Here is a 24,732-nt window from a genome sequence, read left to right as displayed (position 1 = left end):
GAGAAAACCAAAACGTAGTTCTTTGGGCTTCTAAATTCAGGAAACAATTAACTATACCAATTTAACTGGCTGTAAATGCAACTGTCTCACTGAACAAAAGATTATTGTGGCCTTAAGTTGAATTCTTGTACAGCCTGGAACTGCCTGTTGTCACCTGTGGATGACTAAAGCATATCTCGTGGGGGGGTTTTTTTGAGATGTATATTAACGCAGATAGTAATTTTTCTCTTGGATGGCACCTTCTTATTGGCTGCAAAAACAATGTTTTCAGCTGCAATGCCTGACAGCTTGTTGGTATTTGCAGTTGTGTTACTAATGGCAACCCCTTGTGGGGCAAAACTGAGTGTCAGAATGTCATGGGAAAAATGAGCACAAATGACACGTGAATAAATGGAGATGTGATTGTCTCTAAAATATAAAAAAATATTTTATACTGAAAAGAATACTTTACATCTGTCACTTCTTTCTTTCCCATCATCTTTTTACGTTTAGCTTTCTTGCAACTCATCCACCTGATGTTTGCTTGTTTGCCTGCTGGGATGGCGGGGGGGAAGCTTTATGTAATTTTAACTTAAAATTGTGTGCCAAATAGTGTGGAAAGTATGTAAATTTGTGTGACTGCCTCCAAAAATGAGGAATGATGATCGGATGAACATTACTTACCCTGGTTTTTTTTTCTTTTCATGCTCAGGTCCTCGTCCAGATCACCCTCATGACGGGCATTCTCCAGCTAACAGAGAACGTTCTTCTTCGCTCCAGGGCATGGACATGGCCTCATTGCCACCACGTAAACGTCCCTGGCACGACGGACCAGGGACCTCTGACCACAGAGAAATGGATGCTCCAGGTGGACCTCCAGAGGAAAGGGGCAAAGGTAAAAAGCCCCTTGTATTGAAAACTTTATGTAACGCCGGCACATTTCCCAACAGTAGGCTTATCCAGAATTCCTTATCTGTTCAGAGGGGATAACGCTGAACTGGTAAATATTTGATCTTACCAGCTGTGAAGCTGAAGACCAGTCTTACAGGGAGCATATGAGCAGAGGGATTTTCTGGGACATCAGATCCAAATCAGCTCTCCACCATCGTATCTCTTCTTTATTGTCCTGTTCAAAAGCAGTTTTTGGCTCCCTGTTACTCCAAGTGGAAAACTCTTGTTAAGAGCTTTTTTCCCCCCCCCTCTTAATTTTCAGAATAGATTATTTGTTAATATTCATGCTTGTGCTAGTGTCCTTCAACTGAAATATCTTTTGTGTCTCGGCCTTCATTCTGTTGTCCTTTAGAAAGCTGACTTTTTTTAAGTAGTTTCTTATGAGTTCTGTGCTTGTAAGAGTGGAAGTGTGGCCATCCATGATCAGCCCAGATGTCCGTAACGCTCAGTAGCTTGTCTTCAACAACAGGCAGTAGCATGTACTGAGGGATGAGTGTTAAGAACACTGTAGGTCTGTAGCGATAGGTCCCCGAAATGCTTTCTAAACCTATGAAGATCTGTAGTTCAGCGATTTACTGAAATATTTTTATATTTAATAGCTTTTGATAGCTACCTTTTGTGTGCTTCTCTAATTGCTTTAAGGATTGTATAAACTTTTGATAACCAAACTTAACTGGGCTCTCAAATTTAATTGCAGTAGACTATGGTTTAAAGAAATAAAGGAAGGATTTTTTTTTTCTTGTTTGAAGCCTGTTGTTCACTAATATCATTTGACTGGGACAGCTGAAAGTTGATCCCTGTTATTTCTGAATGTCGTCACGTCTGACTGCACTGAACTCACCATTTCCAACCTGAAGTAGCTCTTCTCCAAGCCAGAGTTCTATTCTGTTCAGATGTTCTCTCTGGGAAGTTGTTCTGTCTGTATCTTTTACTATCCTTACTACTCTGTATGTACACTTTTCAGTTTTAATTTATCCTTTTGTAAATTAAATGGGGTAACTTGGAATTGCGTACACTATTTAAGATGTGGTTTAACCATGCATTTCTACATTTCACTTGCTTTTGTTCTGTTTTCTCCATTCTTTCCCAATAGCACCTGATGTCATATTTCCCTCTTTAACTAACTACTAAACAGTCACATGGCACTGTCGTGCAACCGGCTACTGTAACCCACAAAATACATTCTTTTGGAGTCAGTAGCTGCCTCAGAGCCTACTACTGTGTATGCCATTTCCACAATTCATCCTATTAACCTTGCACGAGTTCTTAATCCTTTTTCCTCTTATAAATCTCGGGATTGCTGTTGTCTTTTTTTTTAATGTCTTCATACTGACCACTCACTGTTAGGAAGTGCTCAGTGACAAAAGATCCTTCTCAGTTGCTTCCAAATGCTGAGCTGCCAGCCTATAGTTGAATTTTTTGTTGTTAGACCTTTGTTGCTCTGCTTCATCTTTTTTGCCCCACTGAATATCATTTCACTTCTCTTACTGTTGTCCTGAAGCTCATTTAGCTTTAACTGTATGCCAGTCCTCCTCTGCATCCTCTGCATGGACATGTATTAACAGCAGGTTTTATCATTTGTTCACAGATGTTTTTAATAAAACTCTGCTGGTAAACTCCCTCTGTATCAATATTTTTCCTTTCAAAACTGTATGTTGCGTTTGTCATTTAGCCAGCATCTTATCAAATCTGTAAGGATTCCTTCTCCAGCTCCAGTAATAATTTGTGATAACTCTATCAGATTCTTTATTGAGCTAAAACCAGTTAACTACCACACTTCTTGTGCCTACACAGCCCATTAATGTACCAAAGAAAGTTTAGAACAACAGCAGAAAGTCAGATAAACAAAATATGAAGAATACTTTTTCACATATGGGCTGTGTCACCTTCAGTTGTATTGGTAAAGTCATTTGAAGATTAAAACTTCAGGAACTATAAACTCTCTGGAACAATTTGGTCTCTTATTTTACACAGAACCAAGCAGTCTCAACAACAACAAAAAAATCACTCTTGTTTAAGTGGAGCAAAAATATCCTAATTTAGCGGTAGCACGTGTCCATAAAGCACTGTTACCAATTTTTTTCAAAATACTGGTTTTTACTTTGAGCTAATGACTTCAGGTGGGTTTTATGTTAATATACGTATCAGTACTAAAAAGATCGGTGAGAAGCAGAAAATCCTGTTCCTGGCAGTAAAAGCTCATGTATTTTATGTTCCTGGTTAGGAGAAAAACAGCATTTTTCCATCATTTCTAGCAAAATATGGAATGAAACAGTAACGTTACTCATTGTCTTCACCACTAACCTCAACTAATCCATCAGTGCAATGTCTTTGTTAAGGGAAAAAAAGTATTTTGCAATAAAAATATACAGAGAACAACAGATGGTGTTAAAGCATAAGAATCAGGCATGCCTGGCAATTTTGAGGACACCGTGACTATCACTGTTCTAACTTACTTCGTTTAAGTGATTGCTGACTGTATCAGATATAGTCTCCTTTAATTCCTGAGGAACTGCTTGATTGCTGTCCTTCTTCTGGACTGTAATGGAGACACATTTATGTAAGAAAAATCGTATAGAGGGAGGGGACATAAAATTACAGGTCTCAGCTACATTTGGTCTGCGGATGATTTTACACCGCAGAAGAACTAGCTAAACAGGTGGTATATCTGAGAAGAGGCACGGCTTAGGCTTCAGTGTCAGTAACGCATTCTGCTTCATTTTTAGGACGAGGAAATTCAGGACCGTCACAGAGGGCACCAAAATCTGGGAGGTCTAGTTCTTTAGATGGAGACCATCACGATGGATTCCACAGGGATGAAGCTTTTGGTGGAGGCCCTGCAGGAGGCAGTAACCCTTCTCGAGGAGGAAGGAGTGGAAGTAATTGGGGGAGAGGAAGTAACATGAACTCTGGTCAGTCAAGAAGAGGAGCATCTAGGGGTGGTGGAAGAGGCCGATAGAAGAGGCTTTGACTGGGTCACACCCAGTCCTTGCTGGACAGTATTTAAATGGACTGCTACTCTGGACTCATAAAGTAACCTGCAACGCCACAGACCTGGATTCTTAACTGGGATAACTGAATGTGCATTAGTTCCTAACAAGGGTCCTTTCCTAGATCAACCAACTGCTACTAGCTGCAATATTGTAGCTAGTTTTCTGTTTTGTCCTCTTCTCCCCTGTTTTCCTTACCTTCTTTTTACCTACTTTGTTTTGTGAAGAGCTGGAATTTTTTTTAAGTGTTGTGAGACATGGAGCACCTCCACAGATCTCAGCTCACCTCCAGACAGAAACTTGTTTCTATATGTACAGTTTGTCAGAAGAGTTACGTTGTTTTTGTATGAATACAGAATGTAATTTGCGCAAAAATTAACAAAAAATCAACACTGTGTGATTCTTTACTCACATATTACTATAAAGAGGGTTGTCTTTAGGCAAACTCGTGTATCAGATGCAGCAACAGAACTACCTCCTGAAATCTCAACCTTTTAAAATACTAATAGCTGATTCCTAGGTTTTTTGTTTCTCAGTTGTAAAGAACTTTCATTTTCACCTTCAGCCACATCTGTCCACAGGTTACAAGTGGTGCTGATGTTAAAATTCCAAACCATGGGAAATCACCGCTGCTTGCTAGTGTACCATCCTGAAAGAGAAAAACGTGGAACACCATTTAGAAAAAGTTGTCATAGACATAACGTGACATTTTCTGGACTGCTAGCAAAATAGACATCATGACAAATACTGTCATTCTGTGCTTTACCTGGGCAAGCCACATATTTTTGTTCAAAACAGGATCTGTTTATAGAAATTGAGGAAGCTTGATTCCTCATACGTTTAGCAGCTTGATTCGTATGGATGCGTATGTTTTACAGAGGCTGTAGGACACTGTTTGAAGATACGGGTGTTGAGCAGGATCTGGTGCATTCAAATGCCCAAAGTGCAAACTTCGATAGTTGATCACTTTCATCTTAACATTTTTAAAGCACCTTTTCTTCTTTAGGATATTGTTTCCTAGTTTTACTAGGGGGGGGGAAATGAGGAGGAGGGGTTATTCGCACTTCCTGCATTACATATTAAAGCTGCTTACCAACCAGGAGTTTATGTTTTCCCCTTATATCATTCATATGCATCATCTCCTGTCCACCAGGTTGTCAGAAAGCTCCTTTAATACCTAAAGCCTCCGTGAAAATTTGATCACGTAAGTACATATTCTAAAGCCAGCTCTCAGGAAAGTCCTACATTAGAAGTATAGGATATAATGTATAATGAAAAATATCACTGCCCAGCTCCCTCCTGCCTTGAATTTAATGTTACAATATTCAGGATAGTATGGCAATGTATTTCTGTAGCTGACAAGGCTACTGCAACAACATAGCAATACATGGCAGCTATTTTATCTGGCTTCTCATCCAGTCTAATTTACTAAAGCCTGGCTTAAGTCCTGATGACCCATCTTATTTAAACGAGGTCAGAGATGCTCAACTGCTCTTCTCTTGGTTTAGTCAGTCACAAATAGGGGAGGTTCTTATTTTTTTGATTAGTAGTGTATAAAATGGCATTTGAAAATTACAGTAATTACCTCTGATCATTAGCCAATAAAATCCTTGTTATGGGGCTCTAGAGAGACAGAATGGACTGAAAGGAATTAACTGGGAAGCTTTTGCTGAGATGCGCCTGCTATGACACGGTTTCTCCTTTGGGGGTGTGGGGATAACTGCTTTTTACCTCTGTCTGAAGAAAGATTTTGGTCACTTTTGGTATACATCAGGGAGTCGGGATCTGTCCTGAAGTTTTAATGATAAATACCAATGGTGTAATCATTAGCAAAGGGGAAAGCTTGCCATTTTGTCTTTTTTTTTAAAAAAAAAAAAAGCCCTATATATTTTTAAGGGGCTGAAAGTGACTTTTGTCTAATAAATATGTGATTTAGAGGATGAGCTTTAGTCCTAAATTGAACCACAGTCCTCTACCAAAACAATTTAGAGGGCACCTACTAAAAGGAAACGCAGCTTTCTCTATCGAGACAAGAGAGAGTATGCTTGGTTTTCCTCTGACTGCCGGTTAACTCCTTAATCCGCTGTGGTACCTGGTGTTAAGTCATATTCTTATCAAGGGGCAGCTTTTTAAATTAAGTTTTGAAATACTCCATGATCATGGAATATGTGCAAAAAAATCAGAAGAAAACTGGATAATTACCTAGCTTTTGTATAAAATCTTAGAAGATGACAGCATAGCAGGAAAGACAGAAGCACCTTCCCAAGCTGTTATACCATGACCCATGATTGCTGGAAAATGGATAAAGTTACTTAATGGAAATACACTTCTGTACTCTTAAGGACATTTTACCAGTGCTGCACGTAGAGTCCTTATGCTCTACCTGCTAGTTTTTACAGCTCCACCTTGTCCAAGATTTGTTTAATTTGATCCTGCTGTTGGGAATAAAATTAAATTTTATATACTACAGCTTAGAAGTTGTAAACAAGAGAACTGATTTAACGCTATTCACATAGCTCTGATCTACATTTTTAAGGAAAAAAGTGACCATTAGTGGAATATCTATATTGACGTCTGGTACACAAGTAGTTTTATTAAAGCCATCTATGTACATTTGAGTACCCCCATTTAACAATTTCAGTTGAATTCGGAGCAAGTATCAGGTGAAAACGCTAAACCCTAAGTAGTGATAGATGAATATTGCAGTGTTTGGCTTTATTTTGTATATGAGGCACGTAGAGTCAGTGAGGCACTGGGGCTCGGAGCCGGTTAGGCCTGGCAGTCCTGTTACCCGCAGCAGTGTAGCCCAGCCGGAGGCGCCTGGATTTGGCACCTTCCTGAGGCTGCTTGTTCTGCGCTAGCTCCGACACGCTCTCATTACCAGCAAATCCATTTTGAAAGGTCATGCTGTGACAAGTAAGCAATTCCTGCCCGACTTGAGAGAGGAAAAAAAAAATAATAAAAAAAAAAGTTCTAAGAGCTGAAGCTACCCTTTGAAAGCCCACGCATGCGCCACCTTGCAGGAGCCGTAGGGCAGCAATACCTGCAAAGCCAAGGCTCCCAGGACTAGCACCTCTCATCCGATCATCATCATGCAAGACTACCCTTAGAGTTAATGGATGGGGTTTTTGTGACCCACAGCCCCAGGAAAGTTTGTTTCACGTACTGGATGGTATTTTAAAGATGGGGTTTTTTTTTTAGAAATGCAGTTCAGTGGAGATAGTATTGGTATGCACCACTGGCCTGAGGCAGCTGACGCCTGCCCCGTGCACCAGCTAAAGCGTTTTGAGAGCGCAGGGGTCGGCACGAAACCGAGTTAACAGCAGTTAACTCCGGACGTCCAGCCCCCGGCCCGGCCCGGGGCCGCCAGGTTGTCTCCGTGTGGGCACCAGCCGTACGCACCTCAGCCGTCAGACTCGCGTTTCGGGCAGCGGGCGGCTCCGCGGGGACACCTCGTCGGCTCCGGCATCTCCCTCACGCTTCGGCGGCGGCTGCGGCAGCGGGAGACGGGGAATGGGAGGGGGGGGTTGGGGCGCCAGCTCCGCCCGCACCGCACGGCTGCGGCAGGGCGCTGTCCCGAGCCGAGGGCGGCCCGGCGGGCCCGCACCCCCACCGGCCGCCCCGAAGGCGGCGGAACGAGTTCAGAGTCACCGGCGCCGCTCCCGGGCGCCCGCCGCCGCGCATCTTCCTCGAGTAATCGGCGAGGGAGACCCAGCAGGAGCGCGGAGGAGGCGAAGAGATGCGGCGTGCGGATCCTCATCCCCGCGGCGGCCGGCGGGAGCCCCGCCGCCCCTCGGCTCACACCGGCAGCGCCTTGCCGCGGCGGCGCAGCGCGGCGCCCAGCAGCCCGGCCAGGCGGCGCAGGCCGGCGGCGCCCCCGGGCAGCACGGCCAGCAGCGCGGCGGCGGCGGCGCCCAGCTGCACGGCGGCGCCCAGCGCCGTCAGGAGGGTGCTGCGCAGCCCCAGCGCCGCGTACAGGGTGCCGCCCAGGGCGCCGAGGTAGAGCAGGGAGCCGCGGCCGGGCTCCCGCAGCAGGCGGGCGGGCCCGCGCAGCAGGGCGGCGGCGCCCAGGGCGCAGAGCGAGCCGAGGGACCAGAGCAGCGCGAACTTGCGGGCGCGGAGCAGCAGCAGCGGCGCGTACAGCGCGGCCAGCCCGAAGCAGAGGGCGGCCAGCAGCAGGCACAGCCCGCTCCCCGCCAGCCGCTGCCAGCGCGACAGACCCGGCAGGCAGGGGTCCGCCTCGGCCGCCCACGGCCAGCCCGAGCCCGCCGCCGCCTCTGCGGGGGGGGCGCCGCGGCCCGGCGGGAAGGGGCTCAGCGGGCCCAGCCAGGCCCCCAGGCCGCCGCCGCCGCTCCCCGTCTCCTCCTGCGAGCAGCGGGCGGGCGGCGGCGGCGCGGGGGCCGCGCTGGAGCCGCCGGCGGCGGCGACCTTCGACTGAGCGAGGTACTCCTGCAACTGCCGGCCCAGGTCCGCCATGGCGAGGCCGGGGAGCGCTCAACGGGCATCACAACGCGCCGCCCGCCCGCCCCGCCGCCATCTTGCCGAGTAGCTGCATCCGGGTTAGCGGCCATCTCCGACGGCCCGCCCTGGCGGGGGTGGTGCTGGGGCGGCGGGCGGGCCCGCGCGGAGGAGGCGGCGGTTGAGGTGGTGCTGAGGGGAGCGAGCTCTCCCTCTGCCGCCGCTTCTTCCCGCCCGCCGTGTTGCGGGGGAAGGAGCGCGGAGGCGTGTGGGGCAGGGGCTGCCGCGGCCTCTCGTCGCTGCTGCTGCTCCTCGCTAAGCGGCTGGAGGGGCCTGGCCGCGGCGAGCGGTGGCGGCTCACGGTTTTAGCAGCTGGAGGGAAGGTGGTGTCACGTTCCCGGTGTAGTTTGGTAGGAGGAAGATGGTGTGTGAGGTGGGTGCAGCTCGCAGGGAGGCGGCAGGCGGAGGAAGGGCGGCCCGGGGAGGGCCCGGCGGCGGGAGGCCGAGTGCTGCGCTGCCCCTCCCGGCAGGGAGCCGCCGCCTCAGCCCCGGTGACCCCGGCTGCTCGCTGGAGGAGAGCTGCTAGAGCAGAGACCTGAGGTGTGGGCACCCAGAAACACGGGGGATGCAGAGCTGAGTTAAGAGCTTGTCTGTTTGTCCCTGCGTACTCGGCCAAATCCGTTATGTTGTTGGCTGTTTAAGTTGACCTATTACCCTTTCCTCAAGTGACTGTTAAAGTAAGAACATCCAATCAATACTTCACCCTGGTTTAAGTAAGTAATAAAAAATAGCAAATGCTAATTTAACCTGTATGCTTCTAAGTGTTTACTGTAGGGCCAAAAAATGAGATGTTTGGACACCAGGAAACACAGAGGGCACAGAGTTTCTGTCGTCAGCCCAAGCTTGAAACTACCCATAGCAATGGTGAGCCGCATCGCCCTAGGCTACTTTATGAGGTGCAGAGAAAGTTTAAAATTGCTTTTGAGCAGGCGCTCCCTGTCCCGTTTGGTGGCTCGCCTTAGCATTGGTATATTGTGCATTGAGACACCTCAGAGAACATAAAACTGTAAGTGCTCAGGACAAAGTTTGATCATGGGCAAGAAGGGATTAGATGTTAATCGAAACCATTGCTCTTGGATGGGTCCTCATTAGGGAATGCGATCCCTCAGACTCTCAACAGCGAAGACTGCCATCTCGCCCTTTCCTGGAAGGGCCTTCCAGATGTGTTTCCTGCTGCCACGAAGGTGAAACACGCCATGGGGCCGTTTCCCCTGGCATGGGGACATGCAGCAAGCATGGCGGCCTGTCGCTGCTGCTTTGGTCACAAGAAGAAGCATTATGTCAATGCGGTTTATGTCAGATATAACTGTACCCGGGTAACGGCTGGTGGCAAAGCCGTGCCGACTGCGTTTCCCCTCCGCGCCGGGCTCACGTTAGCTGCCGGAGGGGCCCTGAGCCGCCGGGCATGCCGGTGCCCCGGCGGGAGGCGGTGCGCCCCGCTGTTGCCTTACTCGGTGTTTCTTTCCCTTTATAGGAAAAGTATGCGCGGGGCCGGGGGGGCTGCCCTGAGTCACCGGGGGCCGCGGCTCCCGCCCACGCCCAGGGGGCCCGGGCCGCCGGCGGGCCGCGCCGTGCCGGGGCGGGGTTTGTGCTGCCCGCCGGGGCTCGCTGGGCCCGCAGCCGCCGCGCCGCCTGTCCCGCCTCGCAGCCGCTCCGGGGGCGCGCCGCCATGACCGGCAGGTAAGGCGGGGGGGTTCGGTCCCGCGCCCCCGCCCCGACGGGCGGTCCTGCCTTCGCGGCCGCTGTGGCAGGCAGCGAGGGGCGGCCGGCAGCCCCGGCGTGCGGGGGTGAGCCGGCGGCGTGGCCGGCAGGGAACGGCCGGGGGGAGCACGTTCCCCGCGGGCGGCTGAGGGCGGCTTCCGCAGCGCTGGCGGCTCCGTGCCGCGGGGGCCGGAGCCTGACCCCGCGGGAGAGCGCAGCGAGGGCTGCTCCGCCGTGCCTTACCCCTGCGACGGGGCACGGCCGGGGCGGTGGGAAGACCAGAAACAGAGCTGGGAAGTTGCGGCTGCGGGTCTGAGCAGCGGCTGCCCCGCAGACCGGGCTCCCGCTGTGCCCCGCACCCCTGTGCCTGAGCTCCGCGCTGCCCCTCTGCCCGCACGTTCACTCCCCTCTGCTTCGGGCTGGCCTTGGAGTTCCATGTTCCAAGAGCTGTTTAAATCTGCGGCTTCATTTCCTCACACGCTGTCTGACACTGGGGAGCTCTGTAAAGTTATCTAATTGACAGATGTAAATGAGAAAAGCAGTGGGGAAAGCATTTACTCATATCTTCCAAGAGTTTGCACAAATGCTTTAGTGTCTCCAATCACTTTATTCTCTCATCTGTAAAATAAACCCCAGACACTATAAAGCAGTTTGTGAAAACGAGCTTGCTTTTGGAGAATGTCTTGAAGATGAAAAGCACAAAGAAGTAATATTAAAATTAGTAAGGTGCCTTTTTTGGGATAGTCATCCTCCTGAATCCTACCATCGTTAGTGCAACCCTAAAGCATTGCTCTTCATGACTAGCAATACTGAAATGGATCCAGAGTAGTTTGTGTGTAAGTATTCATTTTTCTTTCGTGTGAAGTCTTGATGTTTGTATTATGCAGCTTTTATGACTATTTGATGTAGATCATGTTTTGTGGGTTGTTAGGTATGAGAACATACTATATAATTGTTACATCCTCATCTGTGATTTGGGCATGGGTTATTTTTGCTTTCTGTGATGACAAATTGATGGTGGGCGGTTGTACGTGCTCAAAACACTTCCGTATTTTGCCCGCTGTCTTTAGATTACTTTGTCTTTTCTATCTTAATGGTCCCTTTTTTGTTCTTCAGACATGTGAGGTATTTATTTACAAGTTTACATTAATTTCCTTATGAGTAGAGGAAGACTCAAGAGTCTTAGGTGTTCACAGGTCACGGGTGCCCATGAAGCTTCTGAGTGGGTGGGATGGGGGAAGAATTGTGGGTATATGAACTTAGCTGATTTTATTTTTGTAGAACTGTGGTGTAGTACTGTTTAGAATTACATATTTACCTCAGGTGAAATCACTCAGCTGCAGAGGGCAGTGGGAAATGGCTGTGGACAATAATCCTTGTTACCTTCTTAAGCTGCTTCCTCAGACACCTGCCTGTTAAGGTACAAGGCTGCATTCAGCGAGAAGCTGTGATGTGAAGTGTGAGGCTTGGTAGAGAGTTCCAAGGTAGCTGAGGCACTGCAGCGTGTGCAGTTCTTCAAAGTAATGCAAGATTTCTGTCTTCTTTCCTCGGATGTGCTTCAGAGGGTTGTTAAAATGAGCAGGCCTTGGCTTTAGCTTTTGAGAAGTGATTGCAAGTGCTACTTAACATCTCAGAAGTGTTTGTCTTGGAAGGTTTCTAAATTTCTGTCTGCTGTCATTCATAGGACAGAATGATTAACTATTCAATCAGAGAAGTTTCTCATAACTGTAATTCTACTGGCTTTTTACCTCAGTAAGAGTATAATCCTTTTGGGGTAGCAGTTTCCCAGCAAAACAAAACCTGTGCTTTTCAGTGTCTCTTAAATGTTGCACTGCTCAGCACCTTGCATGACCCATGCCATTTGACAAAGCACTGCGTTTAGTCTTGTTTGCAGTCTGGGGCAGGCTCCTAAGTAATTAGAAAGAATTCAGCATCAACAATATACTTCCCCGAGATCCACCCACAGGTCACTCTACTGAACCGTGGGCAGATGTTGCTCCGTGTTTGTTACATGGTAGTTCTTAAATTAGGTTGATATTATGTAATCAAACGTTCTCCAGCTTTTGAGATTCAGGGGTTTCAGGGTTCTGGAAGGAGATGAACTGTTTCACAGCTGGGGCATCTCCACCATATGGATCATTAGGAACCTTCCAGAGCCAGGAATGTGACATAGATGTGCCTCTGGTCTTGAAACTGTTGACACAGGGAAGGGAGTGATTTTGTTGTGTTAAAGTGAGGAAGGCTAGGCAACATGAAGCACTGACACATTATTCTTTTTAACTTCACCTTTCCTTTGAAATTTAAAACACGGTCTCTTCCAGGTACTATGATTACTGATGCCTTATTAGTAATTAAGATAGATGAAAAATAACTCCTTTTTGTTTTTAAGTGTTCTGACCCATTTAGCTGCAGAGGGTGTCTCCTGAATTTAAACAGCTGCAGGGATCTGATTTGTTGATTTTTAGCATTAGGGAAAAACTATAATTCCAGAAAATACAAAGAAAGATGTGCACTTCTGTGTATTCATAATAGAAAAATATTAAAAATAGGTGACTATTTAGCAAATGAAATTCAAGTATGACATGTATCATGAGCTACACTTGTTACAATGTGAGGATTGTGTTTTGTTAGAGAAGACTGATAAGTAGTTAATTGAAATTTGCAAACAGTAATTCTGACTGCCACTCTTGGCTGAGCTAATTTATTTTTCTGTGTCCTGTCTGAAGTGGCTATTATAGTCCTTAATTTCAAGAGCAGTCTCTGGTTTAAAGGGATAATGTTAATTCAAAATAAAAAAAAAAATTAAAAATATCCTTTATTTGAATGTATCTTTTCCAACTAAGATCCAAAGGTAATAGGACAGAAAGAAATTGAAGAGATATATGTATTTTAGTTGTTTAACTACATTTGGACATAAACTCTGTGTAACAGGTAATGTGTTATATATAAAATAAGTACGTTTCTAAGCAGCATTTCTATATTTTCTGGTGTTAAGAAATATAATTTATGTGATTTTTGGTGCTTTTAGAAGTATATTGTGGTACTTACCAAAAAATAAGTGAAGGCTGCTTCTATAGTTTGTATTTGATGTCTTTGGTCCATCTCTCCATTTTGATTTTGGCTTTTCAAGGATAGTTGGGGTGGGGGCATCAGTTGGTTTTTTGTTGTTTAGGATTTTTTTTGCTACTGTTTTTTTTTTGTTGTTGTTTGTGATGGACTTAATCCTAAGAAAGAGGATCAGTGAATGGCCAGTGAACAAAAACATTATCAAATGCCCAAAGTAGAAAATAAATCAGAATTGAAGATAATTTATTTTAAGACTTCACTGCTGTGGTATTGACTAGAAAACATGAGAGTAAAAATTGTCTGTGCTGTTTTATATAGCCTTTAGAAATTAATCTACTGCAAAGCCCAAGGAAAAATGTTTCCTAAGTGCATGTTTCAGGGCATAATTATTTTTGTAAGAAATTTTTGTTATCACTGTACTTGGTCTAATTGGGATCTGGATACGCCTATGTACTTCCTGCAGTCAACAAAAGAAGAACAGCTGCATTTACAGATACGCTTTATTGATTGTTCCTAATCCAGTTGAGGTAAGAAATAAGAGTATATTATTTTCAATTAGGCTAGCATTTTAATAGGTGCTTTTTAATTCAGTTGAGAGCTGCTGCTGTGCATGTGCTCCATTTTATGAAGCAATTGCAAGTAAAATGGTTTGGAAGAGGAGAGAGTATAAAGGTTGATAATACTGAGAAAGGTTCTGAGCACTGACTAGAAAGTACCACTATCGAACTAAGAGAGGTCTCAGCTCTCTGAGTTATAAGCAGCCATTTCTACTCTTCTGGGCTGAAAAATGTGGTTTTAATTGTATTATCCTTCCATAAATCTGCTCTCTGAGGCTCTCTAGATAAATATTAACTTGTTGGAAGATCCATAGTAGTCTTTTCTGGGGACGTAGAGGTGCTTCTCTGAGGAGAACTACTTGTTAATGCCTAGAAGTCGTCTAGCTGCTTTCTTGTATGCTTTGGCCCAGAAAGTAACCAGCTGTAAGATTTTGGCATCGACCCTGTCTCTTAAAAGTGATCTGTCAAGAGGGAAAGAAAGAATGAAAACGCATGGTTTTGTTTTTATGTTCGAGGCAGCAAGAGAGGAGTGAGCGAGTGAGCTTGTGTTGAGGGGTGGGAATACAGGATGGTTATTGTTTTGATGTTTTTCCTTCAATCCCCTTATCTTCCCTTTGAAGAAGAGTGTCATACTTTTCTATGGAAGAGTGATTATCTGAAAACCAATAAAATCATGTTATATGAGTCAGCAGGGTAAAAGCTCAGGTGTTTGAGAGAGACGGAGATTTTTAGCCAGCTTGCTTAAGGTTAAGGGAGAGTAATGTTGCGGTGACTTAATATTTTACTTTGTGCTAAAAGTAAAAAGGTGATTTAATATTGCATTTTAAAAGTGGTTTATTGCTCTACAATTTAAAAGGTCAGGAAAAACACTCAGTATGGAGGACATTTTTCTTCTGTTCCATTTACATCATAAAGTGGAAATGGATAAAAAGCAGACATGCAGTCTGAAAGAAATGATAGTGGCAGATTACAGGAGCGATGAGGAGCCTGAAGCTCTCAATGAAATGTGGGGTGAATTGTACATTTTGAGGTTACTGATCTCTGGTTTTGCGAGTGATGTTCTTTCTTTGTGTGCCTGTTTTGCTGGGTCCCAGTAAACCCTTCTGTTTTTCTTTAAAGGACAGAAGGGATCTCTGCTGGTTAATAATATTCATTTAGTACTTATGAAGTCATCGCTTCTCTCAGTTTTTTTTCCTCTGTAGCTTGCCAGGCTGTAGTCATGGAATATATTTCACTCTCATGCTACAAGAATCCTAATTTTTTTAATATAATTTACTGAAAAATAGTTTGTTGGTAATGACTCTTGAGACGTTTTTCATGGTGATGCTGATCAAATGACACTGACTCAGATGCTCCCATCCTCCACTCCTTTCCCTTTGTTCTCTTAAAAACTGACTTCCGTATGCTCAGATTTTTACTGTATTCTCAGATTTTTACTCTTTCTACCCCCCTACACCGGGCCCTAGCCATTTGTGCTGTGTGATGCTCTTTCTGTCTTGCAGGGGCGGGTGGAGAGGGGGAGAAGTAGAAAGGGCAAACTCCTGTTAGAGGGCCCTGTTCGGTTCCCAGCAGAGAGCTCTGGAGGCTGGAATGCCAAGTATGTTCCTTCTCCCTGCTTCCTCACCCTCCGCTGCATGCCACTTCTGCAGGCTGGAGTGTGTCCGGAGAGCAAAAGTCTTCACGGTTTTATTTCTTGGAATATGCTTTATCCAGATGAAGGGAACAGTTCTTTTTGCAGTTTTTGCAGTATCCTCAAGACACTGTGTGATGCAGCAGCCTGCAGGGAACCACCTTAGAGATGCCAGGGTCAGATACTCATGTGCAGTAAATGAAAGTGTTTGTTGTCAAGAGATCTAGTAATCTGTTTTGCTCTTCTGTGTTTCTCTGTTGCTTTGATCAGAAAGTCTTCTTGAATTAAGTGGATTAATGATGTGAAGACTCAGGATATTATTTTTTTTTAATCTCATGAAATTGACAGAGGGACGTCATGCAAGTTAACACAGAATGAGCTGCTGATGTAGACTCAGTGTACTGCCTTAAATAGGTAATTACTAGTGGAATACAGGAAAGAGGTTGTCTGGTCTTTAAGACTGTAGCGCAATTGCAGATCAACTGTAAGAAACAATGCTCGAGCAGGGGTCTATGCATCCTGCTTTAGCTCTTCTAAAACGTAAAGGCAACTCCCAAAAGGAAGGTGACTCATTGAATATCAGTGTTGCTGGTGTTCGTTCCAGTTGTGTCTCTGCATTCCCCTTCACAGTGGCCTTGGGTGCCATGGCTGGGCTCAGACTCCGGGGGCTGGCATCCTCCAAACTTTATCAACGCCGGCAGGATCGGCTAAGTGGCACAGGGTCACTCCTGAGCACCAGGACAGATACAGCAGCTGGGATACGTGGGTACGTCTCTGAGATGAGAGGAATGGTGGTGGTGAAGCATTTTCCAGGATTTGATAGATGTTTGGTTCTGGTGGGGGAGGCTTTTCATTTAAAGCATGAATTATCTGCACGCAGCCAGAGGGGATGAAGTCTGTTTATTTTCATTTCCAAGTAGATTACGAAGAAAAGGACTTTCCTGATGAGAATGCTTTCAGTTTTTAACAATAACAGGAAAGCAACAATGGAGAACCTTTCCCGTTTCGAAGCACTGTATTAGTGTTCAGGACCAACGTTAGTGCTAGTGGCGTTAGTGGTGAAGTATTTAGGCACGGTGGGAATAAAGAAATGGTGAAATACAGTGATTTTTTGAAATGTTGATGACATTCTACTGCTCCTTGATTTTTTAGTGCTCAATAGTCCATTTCTTCACCTGTACTGTTAATAGCAAGCTAGTTTTTGTAAATAACTCCAGTCCAGTAGAAACTGAAGCTTTGAGTGTATGTAGCTGCTTCTTAAGATTATTTAGAACTCATCAACCAGAGCTTCTTAAATCTGCCCAGATGATTCCTTTGCTTGATTTGATCATTACTTTTCCTGTGCTTCAGATTAAAATTTTATTTTCCTTCTCAATATTCATTGACATTAATTTTGGGCAAGAAAGAAATTAACAGGAATTAAATGCAACCTAGTTTCTTGCATTTTGGGAGAGCTCTGAGCTGCAGCAGCAATATTGGATCTGAAGTCTCTGTGACTGGGGACAGCAATGAGCATGCAGGAAAGGAGATTATTTTTTTCCCTAGCAGTCAGAAGTTTTGAATTTCAGTCTTTTCTTAGCAGTAGATAGACCTGATGTTTACCTGGAATTGAGCAATTGGTTCGGCTTCTCAGTTTGAACCGTGGATCCCTCGCTAGAACCCTACTTTCCCCACTGTTTTCCTTTTAGCCTATAGCTATTAGTCAGTTTGTAAATTTTCAGGTTTTCCTAAACAAAGTTGTGGGTGTGAATGTATGAGAATTTAGTGAGCAGGGGAGTAAGAAGGCGGTGGAAGAAACGGTGCTGCCATTGAGTGGAGAGGGTGCTGTTCAGGAAGGGTAAGAAGCATAGAAGGGACCTGTGAGAGAAAAGAAAACGAACATTGAAAAAGCAGCCATAGAACACAAGCAGTAGAGTGTGAACTTCAGTATGGGAGGGATGAGGAGATAAATGCCCAGACATAGTCATCTCGTATTGTCAAAATATAGTTTGCATTCAGCTGTTTATCTGTGTTTCATTGTAACCTGTAAGAGCCTTCCAGAAAGAAGGTGAATGCACAATGGTTTTTTTCTCCATGATTTAAAATTATTATTTCTAATATTTTTTTCTAAGTTTGTAAACATGACAGAGACTTTTCAAGCCTTGATTTTGTTTTTTTTTTTCAAATCAGTGTTTAAAACTCTCTCTTAAGTACACATACTTAATCTGCTAGGTGGAAATAATGCCCTTTTCTGAACAGCATGTTTATAGTACTCAGCGCCACACTGGTATGGTTTTGCAGGAGAACAGGGTTAGTTCTTGTTTGCCTTCTATGTCAGCTAGATTTCAGGAGCTGGAGCTTGGTGTTTGGAAAATGCTTATCTGTGTGACAGCTCTTGTTTTAAACCTACGCTATTGATGTGCTATGTGAAGCTGCTACAGGAGGTGATCTGGGCATTGCTGACATAGCACTGCTGACAGCAATGATTCTCCAAGTGTACTGCATCGAGCTTGGGCATGTTAGTAAGTCTAGGAAGAGCGGAGTGTGGCGGGGAGCTCGCTCTGAAGCCGAGCACAGCTGGGGCTACAGGGATATAGCGCTAGGCAGGAGAATGCTCAGAGGCTGATACTGCGCTGTGTTGAGGGAGAAAGGCTGTGTATGTATTGCTGCGGTGTTGTGTACAGAGCAAGGCTTGCATATAAACTGTGCGCTGGCAGAATTTGTAATAAGCCCAGTCAGGTTCAGAAGAAATAATTTTTGCAGCTGGCAGAGTGATTTAGGGAGGAATTGTCTAGATAGGTAAATGCAATACATTTTTCACATCATAGTTCAGGATGCAAAGTAAGCATAGAGCCACGTAATTTGTTTTTACTCAGCAGATGACAGCGCTGAAGATTCTAATCTGTTTGGGAATTTTGTGTCCTGAATTATTTGTATTATATCCACAGGTTTTGAGCTACTGATAATTTTTGCTTCTCCTTCCTGATAGGTCCTGATAGTTTATGTCCTTTCTTCAGGCAGATGAGAGTAATCCAAAAGTAGTGTTGCTGCTAGTGGATGCTAATGGATGAACACGTTTGGGAATGATCTGTCCTATCGGTGCTGGTAAACAGACATCACATTTCGCTCCTTTGAGATAACGGAAGTGAATTAGAGAAAGATTAAATGTGTATAAGAAGTTATTTATGAAATAGACATTGTGGGTGAAGTGGTACATGCTTGATAAAAGGGTGTTTTTCTTGTGTAAGAGGTATAACCCATTTTAAACCCCTACATTTCTTTATGTTGTTGATGTTTCCCTGGGCTGAGTGAACACTGCTAAATGTGTGTCTTTTTAAGAAATTGGTCATGGTTTACTGGAAATAAGTATTGCATTGTGTTGAGAGGGACTACCAAGTACCCATGGCATAGCATTTTTTTCTGTGTGAATACTGACAGACTTGCAGTGCTGCTGCTGGTCCTAAAGGTCTGCCTGATGGTGGCTTCTCCTGCAGGCCAACCTTACAGACATTGTATTCTGGTCTCAGCTGCGGTGTGTGGAGGAGTGGAATTTTTTTTAAACCCCTGGCTTCTACAACTAGCAAATTGCTGTTGCTGGTAGGTCAAGGAGAAATAAGGAGCCGTCAAGATTTTTTTCCGTATTGTGACCATAAGTTGCATTTTTATGTTTTTCTTAATTATCCCTGTGTAGTAAATAAGAACATAAGCTCTGATTTTTACCTTAGCTATTGGCATCTATGATATACACAAGTGGTGATAGCTTTCTAGGTTTTTGACTCTTTACTGTCCTAGGCACCTGTGTGTGCATACATACTAGAAATTACTATGTAAATTTTACCATACTGTGATATCTTCTGTATACACTAGTTTCTACTGGTAGACTAGAACAAGCAGAGAATACCTTTCTAGGATTCCTGAGCGTAGGTACAGTGCCTGTCTGCTGAAGTTTGGACAACGCCCTGGACTCTTGTATCTTGAAATGTTGTCTTCCTTTCTTTTTGTAGTATCTGTAAGGTTTTGGGTCATCTCTGTATTAAAGTAATTCTTCATGTAGCGTTGTGATGAAGAACTCTTTTTTTGACACTGAAAACAAAAAGTTTTCGAGACCAGTTAAAGAAATCAGGGGGTTTTGGACTGGGCTTTTCTTACAAGTGTTCCTTGCACCTGCAGTTCCCTTCTTGGACCTGATAGTCTGAGACTGTTCACCTGTTCTGGTTGTCTAGTTGTCTGGTTCATTTTGTCTTGCATCCGTGTTTGAGAATCTGAATCCTGCTGATGTGAAGGCTGGAGCTTCTGTTCTATTATCCTAGCAGTGCGAGTATTAATTTGCTTTTTTTTCCCCTCAACCTGGCACCAGTGCTAGAAACCTGTGGACAGATGTTTTAAAGAGGAGGTAGCAGTATAGAAGCTGTAGCATTTTAGCTAGCTTTCTTGGTATTGAAGTCCAACACCCCACCCCCCCTTTTTTTTTCTGTAGTAATACAGGCCCGATTTACTGAATCTGTATGAGAGTATGATATAAAAATATGACATTTGCTATCCCAAATAGATATGAAACCACTGTTCTTGGAAGATAGATCCCTATTGACTTGAGTGGTATAAGAAGGTAAAAGGTTTTCAAATCTTTCTATACTGCCTGTACCTGTGGCACAGAATGGGTCTCCTAATTAACTTCCACTTCTTATAAAGAAGGAATTTTTCTTTTTATTTTTCAATGTGAGAGTAATGCTGATGCTTTACAGTAAATACTTCTGGGAAGTCAAAGCATGTGAAACCTGCACCTAATTATAATGGTAAATAACTAATTTCTGTGAATTAGGTACTTTGACAAAGATAATTTGTTAAAGATATGGCATGTGATAGTGAAAGATTGGAAAAAGCATTGTTTGAGCACTGGTATTCTTTGGATTTGCACAGGACAGGATAACTTCAGGATGTTGAGCTAGTTGTGTTTTAATAGCCTTTCCTGTCTTTGTGTCACCAGCTTATTGTTAAAACAGAGGAAGATTCTGTATTTTACCGAATTGCAAAAAAATCAGTGAGCAAACAGACTAGAATACAATATTGGAGACTGTCCTTTGTGGGAGAGATTCAGATCTAAATATCTTAGGATTGACACAGCAAGTCTAACTTTCCTGGTCATTCTTGGCACCACCATCAAAAAGATGGTTTTGGTGATGCTTTTCCTCTCCCCATGCTGCCGACAGAAGTGGTTTTGCAGCAGTCTAGTAAACCGAATCCTAAAACTGCTCTGATTTAGAACTTACCTCCCTCCCCCTTCCAGCCTCGGTTAATTTTAACCTTGAGCTAGTTTATTAAATGCTTGGTTTTGCACAAGGAAGAGGGCACGCGGGAGTGTGTAGTTGAGGAAGATTCTTGTAAGAAACTATGGCATACGTGAAGGTAAAACTTGAATAAATGCAAGGTTGTACCTTGAGGGTAATGCCAAAGTTGCAAGTTTTAGCTGAGGTGCAAAAGAATAAAACATCTTAAGTAAAAATGGATGCAAAGTCATGAATGAAAAGAGAACAGAAGTAAAACTGGAGCTATGTTTGTCAAAGAGCCACAGCTGCTGGTTTGTGTTACAGGAGACGCATTGGGCAGGAGCTGATGTGTGATTTAGTTGTCTCCTGTATGACTCTCCTCAACAAATTTCAACTGGGTTTTAGCTGAGGCAGAGAACTGTGTTACTTTGTGTACGGGTTCTTTTATTTCTTACTGGACTAAAAGTTTCTCTCATATATGAGTAACAAGTCACAACCATTAGCTCATTTGCATTGTGGCATTTCTTGGACAGCTCAGGCTGTATCACAGTCATCTTTCTTATGCCTTTGAGGATATCTTGCTGACATCAACCAAGTTGTTCTGGCTCAAGAGTTTTGAACTTTTTTTTAGTTTTCCATTTCCAAGTCATTGAGTGCTTGTTCTATTTTTTTGCAAAATGATTAGTGATTTTTTTCACTGCTTATCATATTCTGTTGTTAAAAAAGTATTAGGGTATTTTGAACAAAATTCCATAGCTAGGAGTTGGACCTTTTTCATCATTGTGCATCATCAGAACAGTAAATAAACTCTTGGGACTCTTGATATTCTTTTGCTTTTGCAAATGAATGAGGTAAGTTAATTTTTTTGAGAGTTAAAAATTAAATCCAAAGTTGTACTTCATGCTAAGGGAAGACAGTGAGAACACAGAACAATAGTGCGTCTGACTTCCACTAAGAATTTAAATTTCCCAATAGATTTTGTATTGTTTAGAAGTCAGGGTTCACTGGGAGGTTGCTCTGCCTTCAGAGCATCTCTGTGTCTCCACAGTACTCTGCCTTCAGCCCTCAAATGCTGCTTTCAGAACGGAGGCTCCTGAAAGCCCTATTCTTGGGAGTGAGTCCTTACATCTTCATTATCTTTCAGCCCACACAACTATGGGACTTGTGTGAGAATCTCTCCCAGGATAGGTGTATTCGGTAGCGTTTGGTGTGCACTTGCACTGTGTTTAATGCAGGAAGACAGCTGTGCAGGCTGCAGGCTGTCATTGTGGTGTACTGTAGTCTGGGCAGCAGCTCTGTTCTTACAGAGTTCAGCCAGCAGGTAGCTGGTAGCGGCAGGAATTGGTGCTGTTCCTTTCCTAGAGTGCTGTTAAAGTCCATTTGGAGAAAGAAAAAGAAATTGGGATTTTTTTTTAATGTTCATTTCATGTTTATAAAGCAAAACCCCTAACAAACGCAACCCTAGGTCATGCTTTGTTGTTCGTGTGTAGGGTGTACTTGACGTTATGTAGGAAATTATGAGACTTGCTGGAATGCCGTTTTGCCTGGTTTTCTTCTGTAACCCAAAGGAGCTTTTTCACTGCTGGTGACGTGAAGCTCTTTTAATCCTGGTTGCTGGGTAGCTCAAGTCTTAGAATTCAGGCATCAAATTTTTTAAGAGGGAAAAAATACTTGATGGGGGAGATCGTATTTTCAAGTCCTGGTACACATTTGCATTACGGAACTGGAAGAGTGGCTATTGAAAACTAAGCCGATTAGGTCTCTTGGCTTTGCTGCAAACACTGATGTTTTTGTGTTGATCTGTTGCTTTGGTAGTCTGTTGGGATAAAATGTTTCTTTAACCTATGATCTCTAATTTATGAAATTACAGGATTTCCTGCTTATCCATAATTCCAGTCCATCTCTGTTTTTTTAAAGCTCCTTCATACTGCAAAAGGCAGCAAGTTTTAAAAAATTTCTGCTAAATCGGCGCTCCGTTCTTGAAACTAGTACCAGCTCCCATGATGTTTGCCACCCTTTGAACTGCAGTGGCAGAAAGAAAGTATATTTTTACAGAGCGGTCCCTCAAAGTCACAGCACGGGATGTTTGTGCAGGCTACAGATGTGGTACGTTTGACTCAGCAGAGCCAGCTGAAGCACAGGGCTGGGTTTGTTGCCTCAGGAGTATGAGGCTGCTGCCTGTGCTGCTGCCTGCACTGCTACCTGCTCCTTTTAGTTGTGCTCAGAGCACAAAGCCCTGGCGTACAAACAGTGGTGTGTTTTTGTAGGGGTGTCTCTAACCAGAGGAAAAAGAACCTTCTGCTAGTGGAACATGTGGATTTTACTGTTTTCTATGAAGAGGTGTGGAAAGCAGCATGTCAGGTGGTAGAATAACAATGGCAATGGCAGTTCAGTTCAGAGTAGCTTTGAATATAAAAAGAAAGAAAAAAATCTTTTAAACCAAGCTATCATTCATTTTATGTATACGTTATGTGCTTCAGGAAAACTATTACACAAATATTTAAGAGATTTGTAACATGGTAGAAATTTTTTGTACTCCCACCTATAAAATTGCTATCTTTCCAGTCAGAGAATTCAGAAGGTGCCCAGAAGGCATACAATAGGTTTTCTACACCTATAAGTGTAGCAATATTGAATTTATGTATCACTGGATAGTCTGGTGGTTAAAAGAAAGGTCCCATTGCAACAAGAAACCGAGACTCTTTGCTTATAATTTTTTCTTCTTTTGATTATATTATAAAATCATATGATATATGATTTTAAAACTGCATTCTCCTAGTATATAGAGAACTTAGATTACCATGATGGCAAGCGTGAAAGTTTTGTGAAAGAGGTTAGGGTTGTTCTGCATTTTAGGTGAGATAGAGGAAATGCCTTTTACATGATTTGTCAGTGTGGTTTTGGGGTTTTTTTTTTTAGCTTCACTTTCTGAGGAAATGAAGTTAATCTATTTCCCAAACCAGCCAGAGAGACTTCTCTCTACCCATACCTTTTTAACACTTTGACAGTTTCAACTGATTTATTAGGAGGACAGAGGCATTGTATGCAATTATTTTCCTATTACTCTTGTGCACATAAGCTGCTGGGTAGAGGGGGAAATGCTGTTAATTCCTGCAACGAAGGGGAGACTGCAGCTGGATATCAGTGCTTATTACACACCAGAAAATCCTCAGAGGTGCACATCCCAGGACCAGAAATCCTATGAAGTCAGGATCATTGTGTTTGCTACTCTGAACTACTGATTTATTTAAAATTGTGGATATTTGGTGTGAGCTATTAGCAGGATGACATAATGGGGCAAAAGACTGGTGAAGCAGCCGAAAGCATGCAGTAGGTAAGTCTGCAACATGAGCTTATTCTGCCACGTGTGAGTTGCAAGAACATTATTTCTAACTGATGTCAGTGCTGAATTGACTCATTGACCTTTTTTTTTTTTTCTTCATGTAAAAGGAAGTTTAAAGAAGTGGAAATGTTGCGTTCATAGATGTTGGGGAAACTTGGATGATATGATTATACTCATGTGATTGGCTGTGACATTGCTCATGTTCTTATTCCTGTCTTTATTCCAGTAATATGTCTGATGCTCTCGCAAATGCAGTATGTGAACGCTGCCAGACTCGATTTGATCCTGCAGAAAGGATTGTGAACAGCAATGGGGAGCTCTATCATGAAAACTGCTTTGTCTGTGCTCAGTGTTTTCGTCAGTTCCCAGATGGACTTTTTTATGAGGTGAGTTCTCATACTGTGTGTAAGAGAAGAGAAACAACTGAATTAAAATGCAAGGAATTAGGTGAAAATTCTGGCAGAAATATGAATTTCCATCTTTCTTGCATGTTTAATTTCTTAGCCCTAAACCTTTGTTGATTGTTTTTTTAAAGGGCTTCAGACTTCATTTGCTTTTTTTTTCTTCTCACACGCTCCTTCCTATATATCAGTAACAACAAAAACTGTATGCTTGCTCTTCGAGTAAGAGGCATTTCAAAAGGAAAATAGAAAATGTTTCTTAATATTTCATTAGGCATAAGTGGTTTTTTGTCTTTTTTTTTAGACTTTTTATACTAAACTTTTCCAATTGGGCAACTGAAATTGGTGAATCT

General features: G+C 43.7%; 3 protein-coding genes across 10 annotated transcripts in view; 2 read left to right on the top strand and 1 right to left on the bottom strand.

Moving 5' to 3' along the window:
- Positions 1-4,310, top strand: part of WDR33 (WD repeat domain 33) — a 71,357-nt gene extending 67,047 nt beyond the window's left edge. Inside the window, exons 22-23 of the mRNA XM_055817135.1 lie at positions 692-874; positions 3,657-4,310. Of these exons, the coding sequence (XP_055673110.1) occupies positions 692-874; positions 3,657-3,889 (416 nt within the window). The 3' untranslated portion in view covers positions 3,890-4,310. The remainder of the gene's footprint in view (positions 1-691; positions 875-3,656) is intronic.
- On the bottom strand, positions 869-8,559 carry SFT2D3 (SFT2 domain containing 3). 5 transcript variants are annotated; one of them, XM_055817138.1, is made up of 4 exons: positions 7,323-8,559; positions 4,480-4,569; positions 3,387-3,469; positions 869-1,477 (listed from the first exon to the last, which is right to left on the bottom strand). In XM_055817138.1, the coding sequence occupies exon 1, from the start codon at positions 8,394-8,396 to the stop codon at positions 7,719-7,721; it is 678 nt and encodes a 225-aa protein (XP_055673113.1). In that variant the 5' UTR covers positions 8,397-8,559; the 3' UTR covers positions 869-1,477; positions 3,387-3,469; positions 4,480-4,569; positions 7,323-7,718. The 5 variants fall into 5 exon arrangements, with proteins under 5 accessions (XP_055673113.1, XP_055673114.1, XP_055673115.1 ...); XM_055817139.1 differs by having other exon boundaries at positions 869-1,105; XM_055817140.1 differs by lacking the exon at positions 3,387-3,469 and having other exon boundaries at positions 869-1,105.
- A 1,342-nt stretch (positions 8,560-9,901) lies between these two features.
- The window catches only part of LIMS2 (LIM zinc finger domain containing 2), a 33,297-nt gene continuing 18,466 nt past the window's right edge, over positions 9,902-24,732 (top strand). The window contains exons 1-2 of one of the 4 annotated variants that reach the window (XM_055817122.1): positions 9,902-10,118; positions 24,205-24,364. In XM_055817122.1, coding sequence (XP_055673097.1) covers positions 10,108-10,118; positions 24,205-24,364 — 171 coding nt within the window. In that variant the 5' untranslated portion in view covers positions 9,902-10,107. Of the gene's footprint in view, positions 10,119-16,015; positions 16,159-22,553; positions 22,742-23,526; positions 23,970-24,204; positions 24,365-24,732 lie in introns of those variants that run through there. The other 3 variants (XM_013295096.3, XM_027779568.2, XM_055817123.1) reach the window with 3 other exon arrangements.

The sequence above is a fragment of the Falco peregrinus genome, chromosome 12, assembly GCF_023634155.1.
Source record: "Falco peregrinus isolate bFalPer1 chromosome 12, bFalPer1.pri, whole genome shotgun sequence".
In the NCBI taxonomy this organism is placed as follows: Eukaryota; Metazoa; Chordata; class Aves; order Falconiformes; family Falconidae; genus Falco; species Falco peregrinus.
Note: the sequence above shows the minus strand (reverse complement) of the source record. Positions and strands in the feature narration are given on the sequence as shown.